Below are 23,190 nucleotides of genomic sequence, written 5' to 3'. Positions count from 1 at the left end.
GTTGACGATTTATTACTTTCAAGAAAAATACACTTTTGAGCTGAAAAAATAGGAATTTAGAGTTTTAATGATTTATTTGAAATTAAGCAAAGAAGTTAACTAAATAATGATCTGGGCTTTGACACAGTGGCGTAGCTGATGGTCCGCAGGGCCCGCGGTGCGGGGGGGGGGAGCTTGAAGCTTCCCAGGGGGGTCACACTAACCATAAAAAAATTATACTTATTACTCTTACTTTAACGTTTATAGTTCTTACAGTCATCATTAAAGAATTTAAATCTGAAGCTTTTAGCAAAATCTCCTTTATTTTCTTTTGTAAAGTTTCACGGTCGAAAACCATTTCTAACAAAATAAACACGCGTCAACATATGATAATATTTACAAAATACTTTACACTAATTACCATTATTTTTCTTCTTTCTTTTAGTTTTAATCGATACCTTCAGTGGCGTAGACAAGGGGGGGGGGGTTTCCGTGTCCAAACCCCTCCTTGGGTCTACCTTTGACTGTACTAAATTTCCACCCCCTTATCTGTGAGGCCTATAGAAATTTACAATGACCAATGAAAAATTTGGAAAACTTGAGCCTACCAGGGAAAAACCTCTTTTAACTTAAACAGGTGTGGCCCCGTGTGGGGAATAATTTCCATACTTCGTTACTCCAAAGTCAGTGGCGTAGCTTATTTTCCGCAGGGCCCGCGGTGCGGGGGGGCTTCGAGCTTCGAGGGGGGCCCTGATAACCATAAAAAAATTAAAAAGGGGGGCCTCGGAGTTCTCAGCTACGCCACTGTCCAAAGGTAATTTAAACTCGTACCCTAGATTCGAATACTGAGAGCTTTCCCATTGACGGTTTTGTTACGAAGCGTTTACCCTTTACCGGCACGTGACCTCAGAAAAATCGGGCTCCTTCGGTTGCGGTAAGGCGCAAACCATCGAGCGAATTTTCTTCTGAATTCCAGCGGGAAGTGGGTAAACGCTATCGGCAACGCGCGAGAGAGTGATTTCGAATCTAGGGTACGAGTTTAAATTATCATTGGTTAGTCTAAGACTAAAGAAGTATGGAAATTATTAGTCCATAATTAATAGTCTTGCTCTGTATTCCATTAGGCATAGTAATTGTAACAGTGCCATTGAAGACCAAAATTTTGCTTTATTAAAATGAATAAAGGTAGAAAAAAATTAAGCTCTATGGGTTTGGTATGAAGACTTTAATTAATTGTGATAATATTTACGAGCATTTTAATTTACCCGATCACGATTATATATGAAAAGATGTAAACTTTGATGTTGGGAATATATAATGAAATAATGCTGTAGTTCGATTACTGACTGTCTCTTTGATAATTACCATAAAAATTTTATAGGCTTTGCCTGGTTAGGTGCCATTTATTTTCGAATATAATATGGAGGAATAAAGAGAGATTAAAGAACATAAATTTAAACGGGGGGGGGGGGGGGGCAAGAAAGAGGGAAGAGCTCTCAGTAAAATATTCTCCAAAGTGACAAACTTAATGAAATAATATTATAAACTTATGTTAATACTAATGTTGTAAATTTAAGGTTTTAATTTCTTTCCGTAATCTTTAAATAAGTAAAATACGTTTGGATATTTTTCCAATCAAAATACGCGCCGAGAAAACTAGGCAAGGCAAGCGCTGTCAACGTTAATAATGTAAACAAAAGAACATGTGGGTGCTTATCAACTGTGGTTTTTCGATTTCATTCTTACAGTTCTTTGATAGTAATTTGTTTTAATATTTACAAAGTTAATTTCAATTTAAGTAAATAAGTAGTAAATATAATGCAGATTATAAAACTAGAATATTATTATTTTTACAGTTAACAAAGTCGGACAATGATTGCTGAAAATCTGTGTGTGAGACATGTAAGCATTCCAAATTTCCAATAGTCACAGACTCACTCACAGTTCACAATATGGGGGTTTATTAAATTTAGTAAGTTCAGTTCGAAGTGAGTCTATAATTTCTTGTTGATCTTGCAGTTTTTGATTTTGTCGCCAGATTTTACACCTCAAGCTGTTAATGTTCCTTTTCATTTGCACAACACCTTTTGGAGTTAGATTATTTGGCAATTTGGTAGATGTCTCGAGTGATGCTTCAATATCAATTTCATCCGCTTCTACGGGCTTCTCAGGTAAGGAGTTTTCTTCGAAGCTTGAAACATTTTGAATGACACTATCTTCTTGAAAGGTTGAAGTTGATGCTACCTTTAAAATCTTTGAACGTTGAGGCCTTAAATATCTGCCTATTTGTTTGGGTTGCATGTATTTTGGATAATCTTGGAATATAGTTGGAACTGCTCCTTTTTTAAGTCTGCGAACCTTTTGACCTGTAATTGATTAATTCAACTAATTTATTTACCATTAATAACTAGTATAACACATGGTGACATTATTAAGGATTGCTCAGAGTTGATTGAACAGTTATAATACCATAAGTAAGATAATAAAATATAAGTGCGACACTTCCTATTCTACCAACGCTATACTATTTAATGATAGTCTGTCTAGGCAATGACCATATAAAACCTTACCTCTGTAGGACAAACAGCTCTGAGTGAGTTAAATCTGAACTTATTATAAACATTATTTTCGTTTCTGACAAATTTGATACCTAATCGGAAAAAAAAACTCACATGTAATGCCACAAAGTAATAGGTAGTGACGGATTTCTGGTTCCAAATCCTCCGATTACGCAATCACCCCGCAACAGACTAACATTAACTGAAGTCGCTTAGTGTCATACTAATGTTTAATATGTTACTTATGGTATTATTAAAACTTGGAAAACCAAACTTTAGTAACAAATTAATAATTCTGGTAATTAGAATGAACCAACGTTAGGTTTAATGATTTAAAAATAATATTGATATAATGTTTGAAATCTGTAATAATCGCAAGAATGAAAAATACATTAAAATGTGCACTTTGAAAACTTCATGTGAATAACTCATTCTGGTCACCAAAAAACATTTTCCCCAAAGAAAGCTACAATCTCATATACTAAAAATACATTTAAGTTGTTGCCTTAATACTTTACCTTCATGATAATCTGATTCCTTAAAATGCAAACCACAAACCACTCTTCCATGTGACGTGTACGCTTCGTTGACTCCAAAATCCTTCCTAGAGATGTTCTTAATCCACAGTTTGCATAAATTTTCATCAGCTGGAAACTGATGAAATGACTCTTTGGTCTTCTTAAAAGTAGATGAACACAATGGAACAGAACAATTTGCTGGCATTTTTTACTTGGGTAATTTTCACTTATTAAAAAAAAACCTGATGTCACACAGCATACTCCCTAAAATGCATAGGTGGCATAGTTGGCATAGTTCCGGCATAGCTCCATTCCCTACCGTAAAAGTTCCTACTGCGGAAAATAAACTAAGGAATGGAAAGACAAGAAAGAATTAAGACAATACAAAGCATTATGTAATTCCAAACATTACAAAGAAGTGGAAACACAATTAATCTGGCATAGGCATTTCTAATCTGGCATAGTTGGATGATTTGACGTTATCACGCGATTTAATTAATCTGGCATAGGCATTTCTAATCAGGCATAGTTGGATGATTTGACGTTATCACGCGGTTTAATTAATCTGGCATAGGCCTTTCTAATCTGGCATAGTTGGATGATTTGACGTTATCACGCGGTTTAATTAATCTGGCATAGGTATTTCTAATCAGGCATAGGTATTTCTAATCCGGCATAGCTGGATGATTTGACGTTATCACGCGGTTTAATTAATCTGGCATAGGCCTTTCTAATCTGGCATAGGCATTTGTAATCTGGCAGAGGCATTTCTAATCCGGCATAGTTGGATGATTTGACGTTATCACGCGGTTTAATTAATCTGGCATAGGCATTTGTAATCTGGCATAGGCATTTCTAATCCGGCATAGTTGGATGATTTGACGTTATCACGCGGTTTAATTAATCTGGCATAGGCCTTTCTAATCTGGCATAGTTGGATGATTTGACGTTATCACGCGGTTTAATTAATCTGGCATAGGCATTTCTAATCAGGCATAGCTGGATGATTTGACGTTATCACGCGGTTTAATTAATCTGGCATAGGCCTTTCTAATCTGGCATAGGCATTTGTAATCTGGCATAGGCATTTCTAATCCGGCATAGTTGGATGATTTGACGTTATCACGCGGTTTAATTAATCTGGCATAGGCATTTGTAATCTGGCATAGGCATTTCTAATCCGGCATAGTTGGATGATTTGACGTTATCACGCGGTTTAATTAATCTGGCATAGGCCTTTCTAATCTGGCATAGTTGGATGATTTGACGTTATCACGCGGTTTAATTAATCTGGCATAGGTATTTCTAATCAGGCATAGCTGGATGATTTGACGTTATCACGCGATTTAATTAATCTGGCATAGGCATTTCTAATCAGGCATAGTTGGATGATTTGACTTTATCACGCGGTTTAATTAATCTGGCATAGGCCTTTCTAATCTGGCATAGTTGGATGATTTGACGTTATCACGCGGTTTAATTAATCTGGCATAGGTATTTCTAATCCGGCATAGCTGGATGATTTGACGTTATCACGCGATTTAATTAATCTGGCATAGGCCTTTCTAATCTGGCATAGGCATTTGTAATCTGGCATAGGCATTGGCGTAGCTAGGGATTTTTCCTAGGGGGGGCCATGGCCCCAGCCATGAATCGGCCGGCCACGGCAAGGTGGTCACTGACTATCAGCGCATGCGCAACTTTGTAGGTATCAAGTATGGAAGTAGTAGTAGCCGTCAGACTTGGTCATCCAGGACTTTGTTTTAGATCTTAAAAGATAAGATTTGCCCGGGTCGGATTAGCCTATCGAAATCGCACGTTCTAGAATTTTCGAAATGAAAGTGAAAATTAAACCTATCACCTCTAACCTTTGTACTTTCCCAGAGACAAACAGAATGAGGAAGGGTATTTTTCTAGGGTGGGCCCACAGCTTTTTAGGGTGGGCCCGGCCCACCCTGCCCCCACCTAGCTACGCCTATGGGCATAGGCATTTCTAATCCGGCATAGTTGGATGATTTGACGTTATCACGTGGTTTAATTAATCTGACATAGGCCTTTCTAATCTGGCATAGTTGGATGATTTGACGTTATCACGCGGTTTAATTAATCTGGCATAGGTATTTCTAATCAGGCATAGCTGGATGATTTGACGTTATCACGCGGTTTAATTAATCTGGCATAGGCATTTGTAATCTGGCATAGGCATTTCTAATCCGGCATAGTTGGATGATTTGACGTTATCACGCGGTTTAATTAATCTGGCATAGGCATTTGTAATCTGGCATAGGCGATGATTTGACGTTATCACGCGGTTTAATTAATCTGGCATAGGCCTTTCTAATCTGGCATAGTTGGATGATTTGACGTTATCACGCGGTTTAATTAATCTGGCATAGGCATTTCTAATCTGGCATAGTTGGATGATTTGACGTTATCACGCGGTTTAATTAATCTGGCATAGGCATTTCTAATCTGGCATAGTTGGATGATTTGACGTTATCACGCGGTTTAATTAATCTGGCATAGGTATTTCTAATCAGGCATAGCGCGATGATTTGACGTTATGACGCGGTTTAATTAATCTGGCATAGGCATTTCTAATCTGGCATAGGCATTTCTAATCTGGCATAGGCATTTATAATCCGGCATAGTTGGATGATTTGACGTTATCACGCGGTTTAATTAACTTAATTTTGTGTTAATTTTTGATCGTCGTCGCGTATTCAGTTGTACCCAATTACTAACGGCGGGCAAATGGTTTTTGGATGGATTCACTTTTTTTCCTCCATGTAATTTTCTGTTTACATAGGCTCGTATTATAACTTACACCAATATTTTAAATGTATAATCAAATTGAATAAAAACTAAGAAGTCACATAACTCAATATATACTGCTTTTCAATTTTCCTATTAAATAAATTTAATTTACATAAACACTGTCGAAGGACGGAATTATCGTTGTGAATTTAATCAGTATATAATATAAAATTATCGGTAGGTCAGAGCTAACGACGTACCAAGTAAGGAAGAAAAGCCGCTTGATTGTTGCAAAATTAGTCATAATTGTAAATGAAGTGTTGTTTAACGAATTGTAGCAGAAGTAGTCTTTTACTTTTATGTTCGTAACAATTAAAGCAAACCCCAAATTGGAGCAATCGATTGAAAAGTAAGTTTATATTTGTGATTTTGTTACATTATTAACGTTTATAATACAAGCGGTGATAGCAGAACTATTCAATGTACCAAACTTATTAGTAATTATTAATCAAATAAAAACTTAACTTTTCACGTTAGTTCTGCTGAACTATAACAAACGGTAAAAGTTAGTAACAGTATCAGTAATGCTCCTGTTTTCAAAGTAAATTAAAATATTTATAAACAGGACTATTTTCTGACACTGTTCCTAACTTTTACTAAAAGTCTTTTAGTAGAAAATGTCTTAACGTAAAGCTAGAGGCGATTGTTATCGAAAAAGAATAAGAGAAGAGATGTAGAGGCTTCTAAGTCTCCTAAATTCATCATGTTTAAATCATTTCTATTTCAATATAATTAAATTACTGTAGTGAATATTGGTTTCAAATTTACTTAAGTTATGACATACATTGGGGGCGCCATATAAACATTTTGAACCAGGCGCCACCAACCCTCGGTGCGCCACTGAGCGTGCCCCTTAGGAAAATGGCGGTCCCCCTCTACTGAATAATCCTGGCTACGGGCCTGATATCTAGTTATTTTTGTCTTATAACCACAATGTAGAGCTGGATATTATGTTTAAAACGATGTATTGGTTCCTTCTACTTATTTACGTTTATTACGCTTAAACACTTTTGTGTGGGATAACTGATATAGATTCCTCTCTGGTAAATCTCATTTACTACACTATACAACTTATTGAATTTTTCCCGGGTGAAGACTTAGCGTCGTTAAAGTGGTGTGAGACGAGGCGTGGGGAATTAACTAAATCCCCTCCGAGGAGAGGTAATATTACGATCTTGGCCGGCTTGTTTTATTATTATTTGAAAAGATTGAATGTTTTTCAATTTTGATTTTTAGCTTTAATTATTTCTGTTGTGGTTGGAGATACGGGTTTGTGGCGCAATAGTCAAATGTCGACTATGTTATTTTCTAAAATTTCTATTGAATGAGGCCTTACGCAATATTTTAGGTTAATTAGATTAGGTGGTGCCTTGGGTATTAGCCTAGCTGATTATTATTATTATTATTATTATTATTATTAAAAGCTTAAAAGGTCAGATTTGATCTAAATGGGGGCGGAGCCGGAGGACGCAACATTCGGATTCATGGGGACTTGTGGGATTTTCATAAGGGCATCATATACTAACTTAATGCAAAAATTTAGCGACTCCTACTTTATTCCAGATTCGACCTTTTTTTGCTTACATTTTGTGGACTACAGCGTAGTTTTGAAACTGTAGGTGAGTAGGTCGCGAATTCAATAGTTTTTTCTATAAAATGAGGTCGTTACGTAATTTTAACAGTGTTATGGAACGCCTTTTTCAATAATTTTGGAAGCCCGTACAATATTTAAATTAATTTTATTCATAATTGCCATAATTTACAAATATGTGCTATATTAATCACCCTTTTTAGTGTTTGGCATCTGAATTATCTGTCGTTTTCGAACGTTATTTGTTTAACTTCGTATTTATAAAGGCATTCTCTTAAATTAGACCAAAATAACTAAATTATTCGTACTTGTTATTTACCGATTTCATTATCCCTTTAATATATAATTATAAATTAATTAATAATTAATTAAACGTTTTGAAAATGGTTTAGGATTATGGATGGTAAAAATGACAAAAGGGTTTCTTTTACCCGTGCGACCACTTTGGAATTGAGAGAGGTGGAAAACATTTTAAAGGAGACTACTGAAGGACGATTCTACGGTCCTGTTTTTCAATACCCACAAAAGGACATAAAAGGAGGTGATTGTTATGTTTTTTTAGTACCTAAAGAAAGATAATGCGATGTTACCGCCGATCAAATACGTTGGCGCTCGTTATTAAATGATGCAAACACCACTAAAAATGATGTAGTTAAGTGTTACTACAGTATGGATAAGGGTGTCGTAAATGGAAAACGTGCGTACGACAATGGATTTAGAAGACGAGTGTTTAAATTGAGAAATAGGGAACGCTATGCTCAAGTTGCGATAGTAGTTCAGTATTTAGGTGACGAGACTCTGTGGGTAGGAAGGGCTCATGGGAATGCCAAACATGCCAGTCGTCTTTACGTACAAACACGTAAATCAGTCAAGGACATTATCAAAAGAAAAGTAACTACCCGAGCCGTTCCGCCATTGCAAGTCTATAAAGAAACCTTGGTTGAAACTGAGAACGGTATTGTTGACGCGCGTAAAAATGACCTTAGCGGCTTAGTACCTACGGTTGAAGAATTAGAAGCCGCAGGAGTACGAAATACAAAACAAGCTGAAAACTTTAAATCGGCTGAAACTCGCCACAGCCTGATCAGCAGAGACAGTGTAGTAAACATAGCAAGCTTGGGTCACACTTCTTTAAAAGGTGTCATTTGTAAAGCAGATTATTGCCCAGAACTTAACGTAGTTTGGGCTCACCCGGAAGCATTCAATTTGGCCAATCGCCTACTACAAGCATCGTTTGCAGATAAAAATCTTAAGCAATGTATAACGTACGACACGACTTACAATTTAGGCGATTGCTACATATCTGTTTTCATGATGAAAAATACCGAAGTAATTGGGGACCCGTCATTTCCTTTAATTATTTTAATGCACACTAGCCGAAAAGAGGACGTACATACTCAGTTATGGAGAGACCACGTTATTAAACGCTTACAACTAGACCAGTGGGGTAAGAACGCTCCAATTGTAACAGACAGGGAGAAGGGTTTGTATAATGCAGTTATCAAGTCGTCTGTGGTCGGGGAGAAAAATTTACGCTTTTGCCGAAATCACGTGAGATCCGATCTCAAAGCATGGTTGTACAAGAAACACGCGCAGTCGTTCCAGATTCAAGCTTACAACGCGTTCCTAGATAAGTTGTTTGGTTGCCAGAATTCGAAGAAAAATATGATCAATATTCGGATGATTGGGATTTGGGTGTCGCGGAATATTTTGATAAATACCTAAAGAACGATCTGAAGACGCGAACTATTGCTTCAACAACGAATGAGTTTGCCGCATTCGTAGATATCGTACCAACTAATAACCTAAGCGAACGTTTTAACAGAACGCTGAAAGATGAATCCGCGAAGAAACCTCTTAATCCTGATGAAATCGTCATGACTTTTACGCTAGTACAAATTTATATCTTGAATGAATTCAACAGAGCGTATAGAGATTCGGCCGGAAATTTTGTGGTTAAGCCGCAATTTAAAAACATCGCAAAGGAATTGCAGTTGCCGGGAATCAATTTTGGCAAATTGGAAGACATTGTAAGAGGTGTTCGCCAGGGAGAAGTTTTTTTCGATCCTCATTCAGAAGAAATTAAAGGTAAGGTGACTGTTCGATCCAACAGAGCGGTAGCGGATATTTGCCTGAAAAATAAATTGGTGTACTTCCAACATGAAGCGCAAGTTTATGTGGTGGCTAATCCGTTCATAAGAGAAGAATTCCATGTAGTGAACCTAAGAAATGAGAAACACCCATGCTCTTGCAATACTGGTAAATGCTATCATTTGTTAGCTGTACAAATGTTGGTTAAAAACGTAGAACCATCAATTCAACATTTTAATCTTACGGACATAATGAAGTCCAGTAGGGGAAAGAGAACTAGCGGGAAAAAAGGTAAAACGCTACCAACCAAGCGGCCGAAAATTCCACAGAAATTTATAGGTAAAAAATCCGAAAGATTATTTACTTGGGATCCCGCCTCATCCTCGAGAAAAACCCAAGGTTTGAAGAGAAAAATCGTTAATCAAAAAGAAAGTACACCAAAAAAATTAAAGAAACACGCGAACCCGTTATCGGAATGTGCCATGGAGAGCATACCGGAAGAAATCATTGATGATCCAGTAAATGAATCTGGCGAAATTGACGAAATAATTTATGATACAGTTGTAGCACTGCGAAAAGAAACACAGAAATTAACCGGAAAACAAAGTGACTTAGAAACGCAAAGTAATTTGGAAGAGATTGCTATAGTGGCTACTGTAAAAGGCACTAAAGAAACAGCTTATACTTGGAAGCCGTGGCGCACAATGCCTAAAAACACAAAGGCTTCGACTTATTTTTCGTTTGAAAATGATGCAGTTGAAAAGATTGATCACGAAGAGTTCGACACCTTGATGGTCACCGATACTTTAAAACCTGGCCATTGGCTCGGTCAGAGCGTTATAGACGGCTGTTTAGCCTCCCTCAGCCATTTTCTAAGACCAGAGCACGTTCTGCATGTTGATTTAATACATTTCGAGAACTTGTTCCGGGCTGTAGAAAACGTCATTGTTCCGGATGGAAAAAGTCGTGTAGAACTGATTAGCGACATTGCAAAATTTCTCCAATCGAAGAATGCCTTAAACAAAGATATAATTTCGGTTATACTACCTTTGGTTCCATTCGAAGGATATCATTGGCTTTTGTGCTTAATTCACTTTTCTTCCCGAAATATTTTAATATTAGATGGATTACACGTGGAATCGCATCGGATTATTCATCTTTTAAAATCCGTTATAGCAATAGTAAAACTGGCGTTCGATGTTGCAAAAAAACCCTTCTGTTTAGAAGGCTGGCAATTTTTAATAAGTACGGACTGTCCTAAACAGCCTAATGGTTTCGATTGCGGAGCCTACGCAATATATTACTTTTTGGGCGTTTTAAACGGCACACCAACAAATATACCAACAGAAGACATAGGAAGAAAATGGTGCCTATTTGTTTTATCTCACAAGCCTGAAGAGAAAACGACAATTAAAGGTAATTTCCCGGCGCCATGTGATATCCCCGAATTCCTCAAGTTTATTGACCAATTTGAATATAACCGCTACCTCAAAATCCAAAATACTAATACCGAACACATAACCGCCACGTGGCTCGAAAATTATGACGAACTAAATGTCACGGTGTGCTCGTATGGCGCAAAATGTGTTGGTGGAAAAACTCAAATTAAATGTGTTTGGTGCTACCAATGGGTACACACTAGCTGTGAAAAAAGTCACAAAAACTAAGAAATTATTACAAGTGTAAAAAAATGTGAAATTACGCAAACTAGTAAAGCCCTACAATCGGGAAAATGTTCCAACAAAAAGCGTAAATCAGATTCTACAGTAAGAAACAAACAAATAGGTCTGAAAAAAAACTACAATATCATCTATGACGGAATTTCGTTTAATAGATCATAACTACGCGTCACCTTGTCACATTAATTCAAATTTAACAAACGAAGATTCTGTACAAGCACGCCTGTATGTTAGAACTAACGAAAGGGCCCTAATTGTTAGAAAAATGATAAGCGCTGTTGGGTTAAATTTAAATGAAATGTTAAAGATCAAATCAAACAATGAGGGATTCCTAAACCCGGTGCTTGTGGAATCGGATATCAGGGATGTTTTTAACTCTCAAGGAAAAAGTTATCTACCTCAGGATTTGTTGGATATCTTAGAAAATTATAATCATAAAGATTTGTTGTGGGCCCAGAAACAATATGATCATTGGAAAACAGAGATTCGGGGAGAAAATCCAAGTTGGGCCAGATGGCCAGATGTGTCCAACCCAACACTTAATGAACTAATGCTAAGAGATCCAATTCAAACTGATGACGAGAGAAGTATCAACAATATTAAACATGATTTAGCAGGTGATTTAGCATTTGGAAAACATAAACTATATTTGACCAGATTAATTAACAACTGGATAGAGCAAGAGCAAAGAAAAGACGGTAAACTATCTCGTGCAGAAGCTTTTGCTTTATTGGATTTAGACCAAAATTATATGGATGACCTTAGGTGTCACGAGGTTTATATCAAAGATGACCAATAAGGACGATGGAATAAAGTTTAGCCGTTAAAGGCGAAGAAGCCATTGTCATATACCTGTTCCTGTTTCTAATTAAGTACTTGTAACTGTTTCTCAATCTACATATAATTAATAATCTAGTGTTTTCTTATAAAGTCTTTATTAAGTGTTGTTTACATAAACTCGGTCGCTCTACGTTCCAAGATCGTCTGAATGCTTGCTTTATCCCGCTTGCCGGCCTCCGCTTGAGGGGGGGGGGGCTAACTATTGCGGCGAAATCTGGGACCGTAGGCTGTTAATAGTAATATTATATACATTAAATGTCTCTTTTTACACGCACATACATCAACAAAATTAAAAATAATAAAGAATATTTGGGGTTACTCTCCTTAGTCTAAGAGTTTTTAGGACGTGTAATTGGTCAGCCCGATCTGGATCTGGAAAGATCTTGGAGAGTTCCCGGTTTAATAGAACATTCTACTTTGTCGGGGAGAGTCAGTGAACAGAGTGGCGTCGAATGGGCTACACGATGTTCTTTTGAGCACGTTTAATTACGCATAATGCGTCTAAATGGTGTGGTGTTTACAGGAATAACAAGTGCTCTGGCCTTAGTGAGCTGCTGCGGAGTGTTCTGTTGAAGATCATCCTCATATAATATTTTGGAGCGTGATGTTCGAGAGCGACCAGGGAATTGCAGGAAAGCAGGAGTGTGGATCGTCGTGAGTGTGATATTAGTTAACGTACAGGAGGGCCCAACTGTCGAAGAACCAGTTCACATGAAAGTCTATGACTGTAAGCGGCCTCTGTTGAATGATTGGACATCGGGTTCGGAGCACCAATATTTTCTTCCATTCGGTGGCGTTTGGGTAGGCAGCGGTATTTTCAACACTAGCGAAGAGCTGTTGCTTAGTAGAAACCGATATAGCCTGTGGTAGGATCTTATGAAAAGTGAGAACCACTCTAGGTCTTAAATGCCAACGATTTCGCCTATATCGAACACCTTCAAGTGGTATTATTTCGTAGGATCTTGGTTCAGGTAGTCGGGCTTATTACATAAAACTAGTGGTCGGGCCTTGGAGTTTCTATTTTATTTACAACAGCAAATCTCTGTATATAGAAAGCGATTCATTATCACGTGTTAATCATACTCTTGGCACGTTCGATATTTTTTACTTTTCTCACAGAGCTTCAAGCGCCATCTACTGATATCAGCTATAAACAATACTGTACTATTATTAAGCTTTGTATTGTAGGTAACTTTGACTCACAAACGTTAGCGTGGGAAACTGGGAAGATCACATGGCATTTGAAATTTAATCTTCAAGTTTTAGTTTAGTTCTAGTCGTTACGACATTAACTTCCCCTTACGAGCTAATGTATTGATTGTTCGTTATCAACGTATATTGAAGCAACACAAACTTATATAACGAAAAATGGATGATACAACAAAGTTTTGGGCGAGCTAAAGGCTATAAAAATAGCCGGCGAGGTGAGATTCAGGTCCACCACATTGAAAACATTGCGCAACTTGTGGAGTTGGCGGACAATACTGTGTAGAATCATGGCGAAATTGTTTAGAAGCAGCTGGGTGTGGAGCAAGATACACTTTGTAGGGAGTCGGTGGAAGCTGATATCGCAGGGTGATAGAAGGGTTGGCGCTGATCAAAATGGGGTATCAAAGGATCGTGCGAGTAGCGCGGAGGAGACAAATAACCAATCGGAAGAGTTTGATGGCACAGTGTACAGACTGATGGGGGAAGCTGCTGAGACGGTGAAACCGCTGATTCCCCTGGGCCAAACAAAACTGATAACTGCGACATATGCTCCTTCGAATTTTCAACCGCTTTACAAATTTCAATAGCCTTGGCTATTGATTTAATTAAATCAATAGTTAATTTATTCTTGATGCTAAGCTCTTTAGTTGTCGAGCTGGCGATTCTCTTAAATTGATCCTTGACAAAAGAGTTTTTAAGTTCATCCAGTTCACACCTAGAAGCCCGGTTACGAATTCGAAGTAAAAACGGCTCCAAAAGCTCATCAGGCTCTTGCCGGGTTGAAAGAAATTGTGTACGCGCCTTACGTCAGGTCATCATCACGAAAATAGGTGGTACACTCGGCCGTGACTTCATCAAACGAAGGGGACTCGTCAGATTCGTCGAAATTGAAAGAGTTAAAAATATCAATAGACAGAGAGCCTCTAGATAAAAGCAGATCAGCTCGTTGCTGGGGAAGTGTCTTGGAGGAACGCCCAGTTGCATTATTATAAATCGTGTATTGTTTCAGACAAGCAGACTAACTTACACCAGCACCCAGAACAAATGGTTTTGGGGTTGGGAACGAAATCGAGATCAGGCCCGTTAGCCAGGATTTTTTAGTTGAAGGGGCCCGCCAATTTCCTAAGGGGCACCCTCAGTAGCGCACCGAGGGTTGGTGGCGCCCGGTTCAAAATGATTATATGGCGCCCCCAATGAATGCCATAACTTTCCGTGGCAGAAAATAGTCCTGTTTATAAATTTTTTAATTTACTTTGAAAACAGGAGCATTACTGATACTGTTACTAACTTTTACCGTTTGTTATAGTTCAGCAGAACTAACGTGAAAAGTTAAGGTTTTATTTCATTAATAATTACTAATACCATATGTAACATAATTACTCATAAGTATGCCTCTGTTTAATATTTCCATTGAAAAAAATTCAATGAGACCTTGTTTCACGCGGAACATACATTGAGCGGACCCAAAAATGCAAAAATGCTTATAATCCTTGCGCTATTGAAAAGGTTACCATGGAAATTAAATCATGTGATCGCTAGGCATGAGCTAAACTTGACATGGGCAAAGCCAGAAATGCGCGAGGAATTCTCACTAACTTCCGTTTCCCATCAGTAAAGTTGATGACGCGTATTTCGACGGAATTGTAAGTGACGTAATTGACGTCATATCCCGTGAACTAGGTTTCATTAACGAAATTGCTTTTATGGCATACTTATGAGTAATTATGTTACATATGCTAATACGTTTGGTACATTGAATAGTTCTGCTATCACCACTTGTATTATAAACGTTAATAATGTAACAAAATCACAAATATAAACTTACTTTTCAATCGATTGCTCCAATTTGGGGTTTGTTTTAATTGTTACGAACATAAAAGTAAAAGACTACTTCTGCTACAATTCGTTAAAGGGGAACGGTCAAGCTTTAACCAGTTAGATTGCCCTATGGCCCATTAAAAACTAAAATTTATGGCAAAAACCGCATCAAAAAATATTGAGTGGTTAATTTTTAATAAAATAAAGAAATTTCGGGAAATCGAAAAGCGCGCGTCCGCCGCGACACCTGGTGAGAAGTTGGCGAGACAGAAAAACAACGTAAAAGCGCGCGCTGCTGAAGACGCAAAAAAATTGTTTTGCACGCGTGGCGCGTTCCAGTTATAAGAGACTTAAGCCTAAATTGCGCGATTTTAAAAGTTAGGATAGTTCGCAAATCCCTTATACGGGGTTAGGGGCGCTGGCGGCAGCCCCTAAGATGGCGGCGAAAATTGAAACCCAAACACCTGGCGTTATTTTTCGTTTGAACTTTTTGGGCCAAAAGCTATTTTTTCAAGACAAAGAAAGGTACGTGTTAGTATATTGAACGTCTTGTTAATCTTTTGATACGGAAATAAGGCCATATTTGGAAAAGCTTGGCCGTTCCCCTTTAAACAACTAAAAATCTTCATAATGGCCATTCTAGCGGAGTGGTTAGCCATTTCGCCTCGCAGTAAGAGGAGCCGGGTTCGATCCCAATTAGTGGCACTGGGTGAAAATCCGGAACCACTCCTTCTGCGTTAAGTTTGCAAGTTATCTCCCCACTGGTTTAAGGGGTTTTCCCCCGAGATCTTCGGTTTCCCCTATCCATACAAACCTGCTGAAGTTAACGGTAATAGTAAGTGTAGGGAGCTGACGGTTAGCTCGCGTGGCATGACGGGCTTGCCACTACCCTCCTACGTCATATAACCCGGCCACTGGTTATAAGGCCTTATAGGTCGCTAGTTGACTCAGGCCTGTAGTGGTGCCTAGGGTAATAGCCTAGCTGATTATTAAATTTACAATTTTGACTAATTTTGCAACAATCAAGCGGCTTTTCTTCCATATTTGGTACGTCGTTGTTTCCGTTCTACCGATAATTTAATATTATATACTGATAAAATTCACAACAATAATTCCGTCCTTCGACAGTGTTTATGTAAATTAAATTTATATAATAGGAAATTTGAAAAGCTGTCTATATTGAGTTATGTGACTTCTTAGTTTTTATTCAATTTGAATACGCGATGACGTCGAAGCAGTTAGACTACAGTGTTGACTTGAATACGTATCATATTGTTGTTTCTGCTAAAACTTTTAACTTCGTGCACGTGGAAGGGAAATAATATAGTAAAGCAAGTTACACGCAAGGAAATAATATATTTTGTACAGTTGAACTTGAATTAAATATAATATGTTATAAGGATTTATTTTATTGATTTTATTTACTTACTTTAATTTTTTAAGGGGCACAGAGACTTTTTCAGGGGTCACGATGATGCACTCTCAGATTTTTTGAGGGCACATTATTTTTTTGCTGGCTACGGGCCTCATTTCATTTCGTTCCACAGTGACGTCAGAAGTATTTCGCTGCTGAGTTGGTACATTTACTTAACTTACAAGGTGACTACCCGAGGTGTAACTCATCGATTTTGTTTAAATTCAGGGATTAAAAAGACCTTCATGTAACTTAAAAAACCCCAAAGGGATAAAATGCGATGGGCTTTCGTTTTACCATGGCAACCGAAATCGTTTTTGACAACTAAAATATTATATTTTTCTAAGTAAATTAACATGGCAAAATCAAAGATTCTAAGGGTCCCTCCTTATGAAATTATTCGAAATTCTTTTAAACAAAGGTGGTTAAATTTGGGTAAATATCTAATATTGGGTAAATTTCTAATTTTGGGTAAATATCTAATATTGGGTGAATATCCAATTTTGGGTAACTGTCTAATTTTGGGTAACTGTCTAAATTTGAGTAAATGTCTAAATTTGGTAAATATTTAAATTTGGTTAAATTGAATTTAGGTAAGTATTTAAATTTAAATATTTAAACTGAATTCGGGTAAATATCTAAATTTTGGTAAACTTCTAAATTTGGGGTCATTCCACGACAAATCGACCAAATGTTTTGTAATTTACCACCATACCTTTTTAGATTTGGATAAAAATTAGTCTTAAGGGTTATTCTGGTCGATAAAGCCGAATAAATTTGGGTAAAAATCTAAATACAAAAGGGTAAATTGGGTAAATTTACTATAAATATCTAAATTCGGGTAATTGGGTAAATTCATATCTAATGTCTAAATTTGTTTAGATATATCAGGTACTGTAAATTGGATAAAATTTTATCAGGTTCTGTAAATTGGATGAAATTTTATCAGGTTTTTAAATTCAATAAAATTTGAGCAGGTTATGTAAATTTAATTCGAAAAGCTTTATTAAGTACGTGTAAAATTTATAGAATTTAGATAGTGAAACCATTTTTAAATAAATATTATATTTAAAGTTAAACAATATTGTTAAAGATAATTTTTAATTTAAATGAAATATTTGAATTGCCTAATTGTACCTCGAGAACAATTTTGAATTTTTCCATAGACGTTACAATTAACACAAATAACAAATTTAAGTAATTACCAAAATTATTACTGAAATTTAAATACTTGTCCAAATTTAAATACCCAATTTAAAATACTGACCCAAATTTAGACATTGACCCAAAATTAGACATTGACCCAAAATTTAATGTTTATGCAAAAATATATATTTACCCAAATTTAATCACCTTTGTTTAAAATAATAATTTTGCCATGTTAATTTATGTAGAGAAATATAATATTTTAGTTGTAAAAACCGTTTTCGGTTGCCATGGTAAATCTAAAGCCCATCGCATTTTTTTCCCTTTGGGGGTTTTATAAGTTACATGAAAGTCTACTTAATCCCTGAATTTAATCAAAATCGATGAGTAATTACACCTCGAATAGTCTCCTTGTTAGTGTAGTACTTATCTAGAAGTCTGTCTCTATTGTTAACCGCCATATAATTAGAGCCTTCGAAAGTTCTGGACAAAACCGTCTCATTTTCGAACGCTAATTTTCGAGTAGGGGAACGCTAAAAATAAAGATAGATATCCGAGTAGATATCGGTGTAATACAATATTACCAACTATACTTGTAACACAAGTAAAATTTACGTTACGTTACTGTAAATACGTACGTAAAATATATTACAAATGTCCAACAACATATATTACAGTGACTAATCTTAAAATGCAATAAATATAAATTATTCGCCGCTTCTAGCTGGCAGTCAAGGCCGTCCTATAGGACATGGTCTAGCAGGCCAGGGCCCCGATGAGTTTTGGGGGCCCGGTGAAGGCAAGTTTTATTGACCTACCGCGCGTAAATGCGGTTGAAAACCTTAAAATATAGTTAATGTTAAAATAATATATCGTGTACTTTTGTCTAAACTATTTTTGTTGCATATCCTGCGTTATCCCAAAAATCAATAATGTAGAATTATGCTGAAATCTAGCTTACTAACTTTGTACTGTTCGTACATTTTATATTATCTAATAGCTTTGACTAACTTAACGCTTAAATAGATTTCTATTCACTGTACCTGTAGACCGGGAGCTACCAGCCATTTAAAAAAACTTAAGTGCAAAAGGTTTGAGGGTTGATTCTAAGTGAAAATGTGGTACTGAGTAGGTGAAAAATAGTCTGGCAAATGTCAGACTGGACAGTTAGCCGCCAGAGGGCACTCAAGGTCAAGATGTCCACTTCGAGGGGTATTGATTAAACCATCGAATGATACAGATTTATAGATCGTTTCTAGGTGTAAAACCGGCGTTGTATCTCGTTGGTGTTTAATTTGTTTTATTTGGTTTAAATTATTGTCGGGTTTATCTTATTTTCCCGTTTCGTTAAGGACTTTTCTACTTTTTCGCGTTAATAAATGTTATCTATTAGTAACTCGAACTAGAATACTGAGAGGGGGGAGCGCTCTACTAATTGTGGCGCCATCTGAGACCTTAGGCTGTTAATAGTAATATTATATACATTACAATCATTAAATCAAGCTTAGCCATTAAAGGCGATGAAATCAATATTTATTTACAGAATCTGAATGAACGATAAGCCATTCTGCGAAGTTCCACGGTTGGTAAAAGCGTACCAATGGAGCACCTAGACGAGTCCCATATTACTGAGTTCAATTACTACCGATGTAAGAAGACTTTACTTTAAAGGAAATTCTAGCAAGTATTTTATTGAAAAATATTTTAATTTTTCAGTGAACTTTAAAATAAAGAATCGATCACAAATTGTTTGCCTCCATTTAATCTTGAAATTAGCATTAATTGTCGACTTTAGTAGAATATTAAGTAGGTCCGTACGCAGCCCATAAAATTAATTTAATTAAACCGCGTGATAACGTCAAATCATCCAACTTTGCCAGATTAGAAATGCCTATGCCGGATTAGAAATACCTATGCCAGATTAATTAAACCGCGTGATAACGTCAAATCATCCAACTTTGCCAGATTAGAAATGCCTATGCCAGATTAGAAATGCCTATGCCAGATTAATTAAACCGCTTGATAACGTCAAATCATCCAACTTTGCCAGATTAGAAATGCCTATGCCAGATTAGAAATGCCTATGCCAGATTAATTAAACCGCGTGATAACGTCAAATCATCCAACTTTGCCAGATTAGAAATGCCTATGCCAGATTAATTAAACCGCGTGATAACGTCAAATCATCCAACTTTGCCAGATTAGAAATGCCTATGCCAGATTAATTAAACCGCGTGATAACGTCAAATCATCCAACTTTGCCAGATTAGAAATGCCTATGCCGGATTAGAAATACCTATGCCAGATTAATTAAACCGCGTGATAACGTCAAATCATCCAACTTTGCCAGATTAGAAATGCCTATGCCAGATTAGAAATGCCTATGCCAGATTAATTAAACCACTTGATAACGTCAAATCATCCAACTTTGCCAGATTAGAAATGCCTATGCCAGATTAGAAATGCCTATGCCAGATTAATTAAACCGCGTGATAACGTCAAATCATCCAACTTTGCCAGATTAGAAATGCCTATGCCAGATTAATTAAACCGCGTGATAACGTCAAATCATCCAACTTTGCCAGATTAGAAATGCCTATGCCGGATTAGAAATACCTATGCCAGATTAATTAAACCGCTTGATAACGTCAAATCATCCAACTTTGCCAGATTAGAAATGCCTATGCCAGATTAGAAATACCTATGCCAGATTAATTAAACCGCTTGATAACGTCAAATCATCCAACTTTGCCAGATTAGAAATGCCTATGCCAGATTAATTAAACCGCGTGATAACGTCAAATCATCCAACTTTGCCAGATTAGAAATGCCTATGCCAGATTAATTAAACCGCGTGATAACGTCAAATCATCCAACTTTGCCAGATTAGAAATGCCTATGCCAGATTAGAAATACCTATGCCAGATTAATTAAACCGCTTGATAACGTCAAATCATCCAACTTTGCCAGATTAGAAATGCCTATGCCAGATTAGAAATGCCTATGCCAGATTAGAAATGCCTATGCCAGATTAGAAATGCCTATGCCAGATTAATTAAACCGCGTGATAACGTCAAATCATCCAACTTTGCCAGATTAGAAATGCCTATGCCAGATTAATTAAACCGCGTGATAACGTCAAATCATCCAACTTTGCCAGATTAGAAATGCCTATGCCGGATTAGAAATACCTATGCCAGATTAATTAAACCGCTTGATAACGTCAAATCATCCAACTTTGCCAGATTAGAAATGCCTATGCCGGATTAGAAATACCTATGCCAGATTAATTAAACCGCTTGATAACGTCAAATCATCCAACTTTGCCAGATTAGAAATGCCTATGCCAGATTAATTAAACCGCGTGATAACGTCAAATCATCCAACTTTGCCAGATTAGAAATGCCTATGCCGGATTAGAAATACCTATGCCAGATTAATTAAACCGCTTGATAACGTCAAATCATCCAACTATGCCAGATTAGAAATGCCTATGCCAGATTAATTAAACCGCGTGATAACGTCAAATCATCCAACTTTGCCAGATTAGAAATGCCTATGCCAGATTAATTAAACCGCTTGATAACGTCAAATCATCCAACTTTGCCAGAATAGAAATGCCTATGCCAGATTAGAAATACCTATGCCAGATTAATTAAACCGCTTGATAACGTCAAATCATCCAACTTTGCCAGATTAGAAATGCCTATGCCAGATTAGAAATGCCTATGCCAGATTAGAAATGCCTATGCCAGATTAGAAATGCCTATGCCAGATTAGAAATGCCTATGCCAGATTAATTAAACCGCGTGATAACGTCAAATCATCCAACTTTGCCAGATTAGAAATGCCTATGCCAGATTAGAAATGCCTATGCCGGATTAGAAATACCTATGCCAGATTAATTAAACCGCGTGATAACGTCAAGTTATTCAGCTACGCCGGATTAATTATACCGCGTGATAACGTCAAATCATCCAGCTATGCCAGATTAGAAATACTTATGCCAGATTAATTAAACCGCGTGATAACGTCAAATTATCCAGCTATGCCGGATTAGAAATACCTATGCCAGAAATGCCCAGAATAAATATCAATATTTATTTAACTAAAAATATCAGAGCTTTGCCAAAATAAATAATCATTGAACTTAAAATATAAGATCTAAGCCAGATTACATAACATAACAATTAGTTAACTAAAAAGTATAAAAGCTATGCCCGCGATGATGGAGAACTATATGCATAAAAATACAAAGAGCTATGCCATATTAAGTAACTAAAAATATATCCCATTTCATAACGCTATGATTTGTCTCAATTCTTTCTTGTCTTTCCATTCCTTATTTTATTTTCCGCAGTAGGAACTTTTATGGTAGGGAATGGAGCTATGCCGGAACTCTGCCACCTATGCCAACTATGCTTTTTAGGTATTATCGTAACACAGCCAGGGTAATATATGAAAAGAAATAGCGTTTGAGCCAAGTATGAATGTTTTACCTTATGCAAATTATAAAGAACAACTAAGTTTGGAGAATATGACAAAAATTATGAGTAGTTATCAATTATCATAATTATAGTCTTAAATAACTGCAAAATACAGTTTTAATAACTCGAAAACTATTTGCCAAAAATGCCAATACAAAACTTGAACCATTTATAGTTAGGCTTAGCAATAAAATATTACTACTCAAAATATGGCCATATTTATAACAAAAAAATCTTTGATATAAAAACTTAACTACTTAAAAAGTGTAATTACTTTTCCAAATTTGATAAAACAGTTGAAAAAAACTTCACTAATGCAAATTCATCGCCATTGCAACGTATGTTGAACCTTGGATTAAAAACGTTTTACAGGATATTGCACTCCGGGAATTTAGTGCAGCGTTGCCAGAAGCATTAAAATGAATTATCGTACGAACTTTGTAAAAATATCGTACATAATGAAAAATTATCGTACACTAGGTATATCGCGTAGCTCGCAACCGAAACGGTTCTAGGTGGCGCTGCGGCGCTCAAGGTTTCATATCACATCTTGGGTGTGTAGCGTCTGCTAGAATGGAAAATGCGTATATCGGGTAGTCAATGCTTTTCTTTATTGTATTGTAATAATATAGTAAGTAATTTCAACGGATAAAAATATATTTTCATATATTTCCGCGAAAGTTTTAAAACTTTGATTGTCAGTAACGTCCAAGGGCGTATTTAAGGGGGAGGGGGTTGGGGGTTCAACCCCCCCCCCCCGAAATGCTGATGACTGGGGGCGTGGTGCCTAATAAAAATCAGTGAAACCTCCGTCAGCACCCCCCACCCCTGAAATAAAATCCTGGATACGCCCTTGGTAACGTCTGCTTATATGCTACCTCTTACTGTAGCTAAAAGAGGGCGTATGTGTAGTAAAATCGTGCAGGCCACGGTGAGAAATATCGATTTTTTTAAAACTGGACCTGTGGCCAGTTACCCTAGGTAGTTTAATTAAAAAACTGGCCACTTACCACTTTTAACCTTGCGAAATCAGGCTTTCATAA

At 36.8% G+C, this 23,190-nt stretch overlaps 1 protein-coding gene across 3 annotated transcripts; it reads right to left on the bottom strand.

Moving 5' to 3' along the window:
• Positions 1 to 301: 301 nt before the first annotated feature.
• LOC149958334 (uncharacterized) lies at positions 302 to 22,474 on the bottom strand. Of its 3 annotated transcripts, none has more exons than XM_090164933.1 (3): positions 22,422 to 22,474; positions 3,056 to 3,281; positions 302 to 2,345 (listed from the first exon to the last, which is right to left on the bottom strand). In XM_090164933.1, exons 2-3 carry the CDS (start codon positions 3,258 to 3,260, stop codon positions 1,918 to 1,920), a joined length of 633 nt encoding a protein of 210 aa, XP_090021059.1. In that variant the 5' UTR covers positions 3,261 to 3,281; positions 22,422 to 22,474; the 3' UTR covers positions 302 to 1,917. The 3 variants fall into 3 exon arrangements, with proteins under 3 accessions (XP_090021059.1, XP_090021057.1, XP_090021058.1); XM_090164931.1 differs by having other exon boundaries at positions 3,056 to 3,297; positions 22,422 to 22,463; XM_090164932.1 differs by lacking the exon at positions 22,422 to 22,474 and adding an exon at positions 22,160 to 22,186.
• Positions 22,475 to 23,190: the final 716 nt, after the last annotated feature.

The sequence above is a fragment of the Leiobunum rupestre genome, chromosome 2, assembly GCF_980474605.1.
Source record: "Leiobunum rupestre chromosome 2, qqLeiRupe1.1.hap1, whole genome shotgun sequence".
NCBI classification, from domain to species: Eukaryota; Metazoa; Arthropoda; class Arachnida; order Opiliones; family Sclerosomatidae; genus Leiobunum; species Leiobunum rupestre.
Note: the sequence above shows the minus strand (reverse complement) of the source record. Positions and strands in the feature narration are given on the sequence as shown.

Excerpts from the sequence above, each read along its gene's own strand:
- LOC149958334 (XM_090164933.1), bottom strand. The coding sequence starts at position 3,260 with ATGCCAGCAAATTGTTCTGTTCCATTGTGTTCATCTACTTTTAAGAAG. Across the intron at positions 2,346-3,055 it reads GGAATCAGATTATCATGAAG|GTCAAAAGGTTCGCAGACTT; the intron begins GTAAAGTATTAA and ends AATCAATTACAG.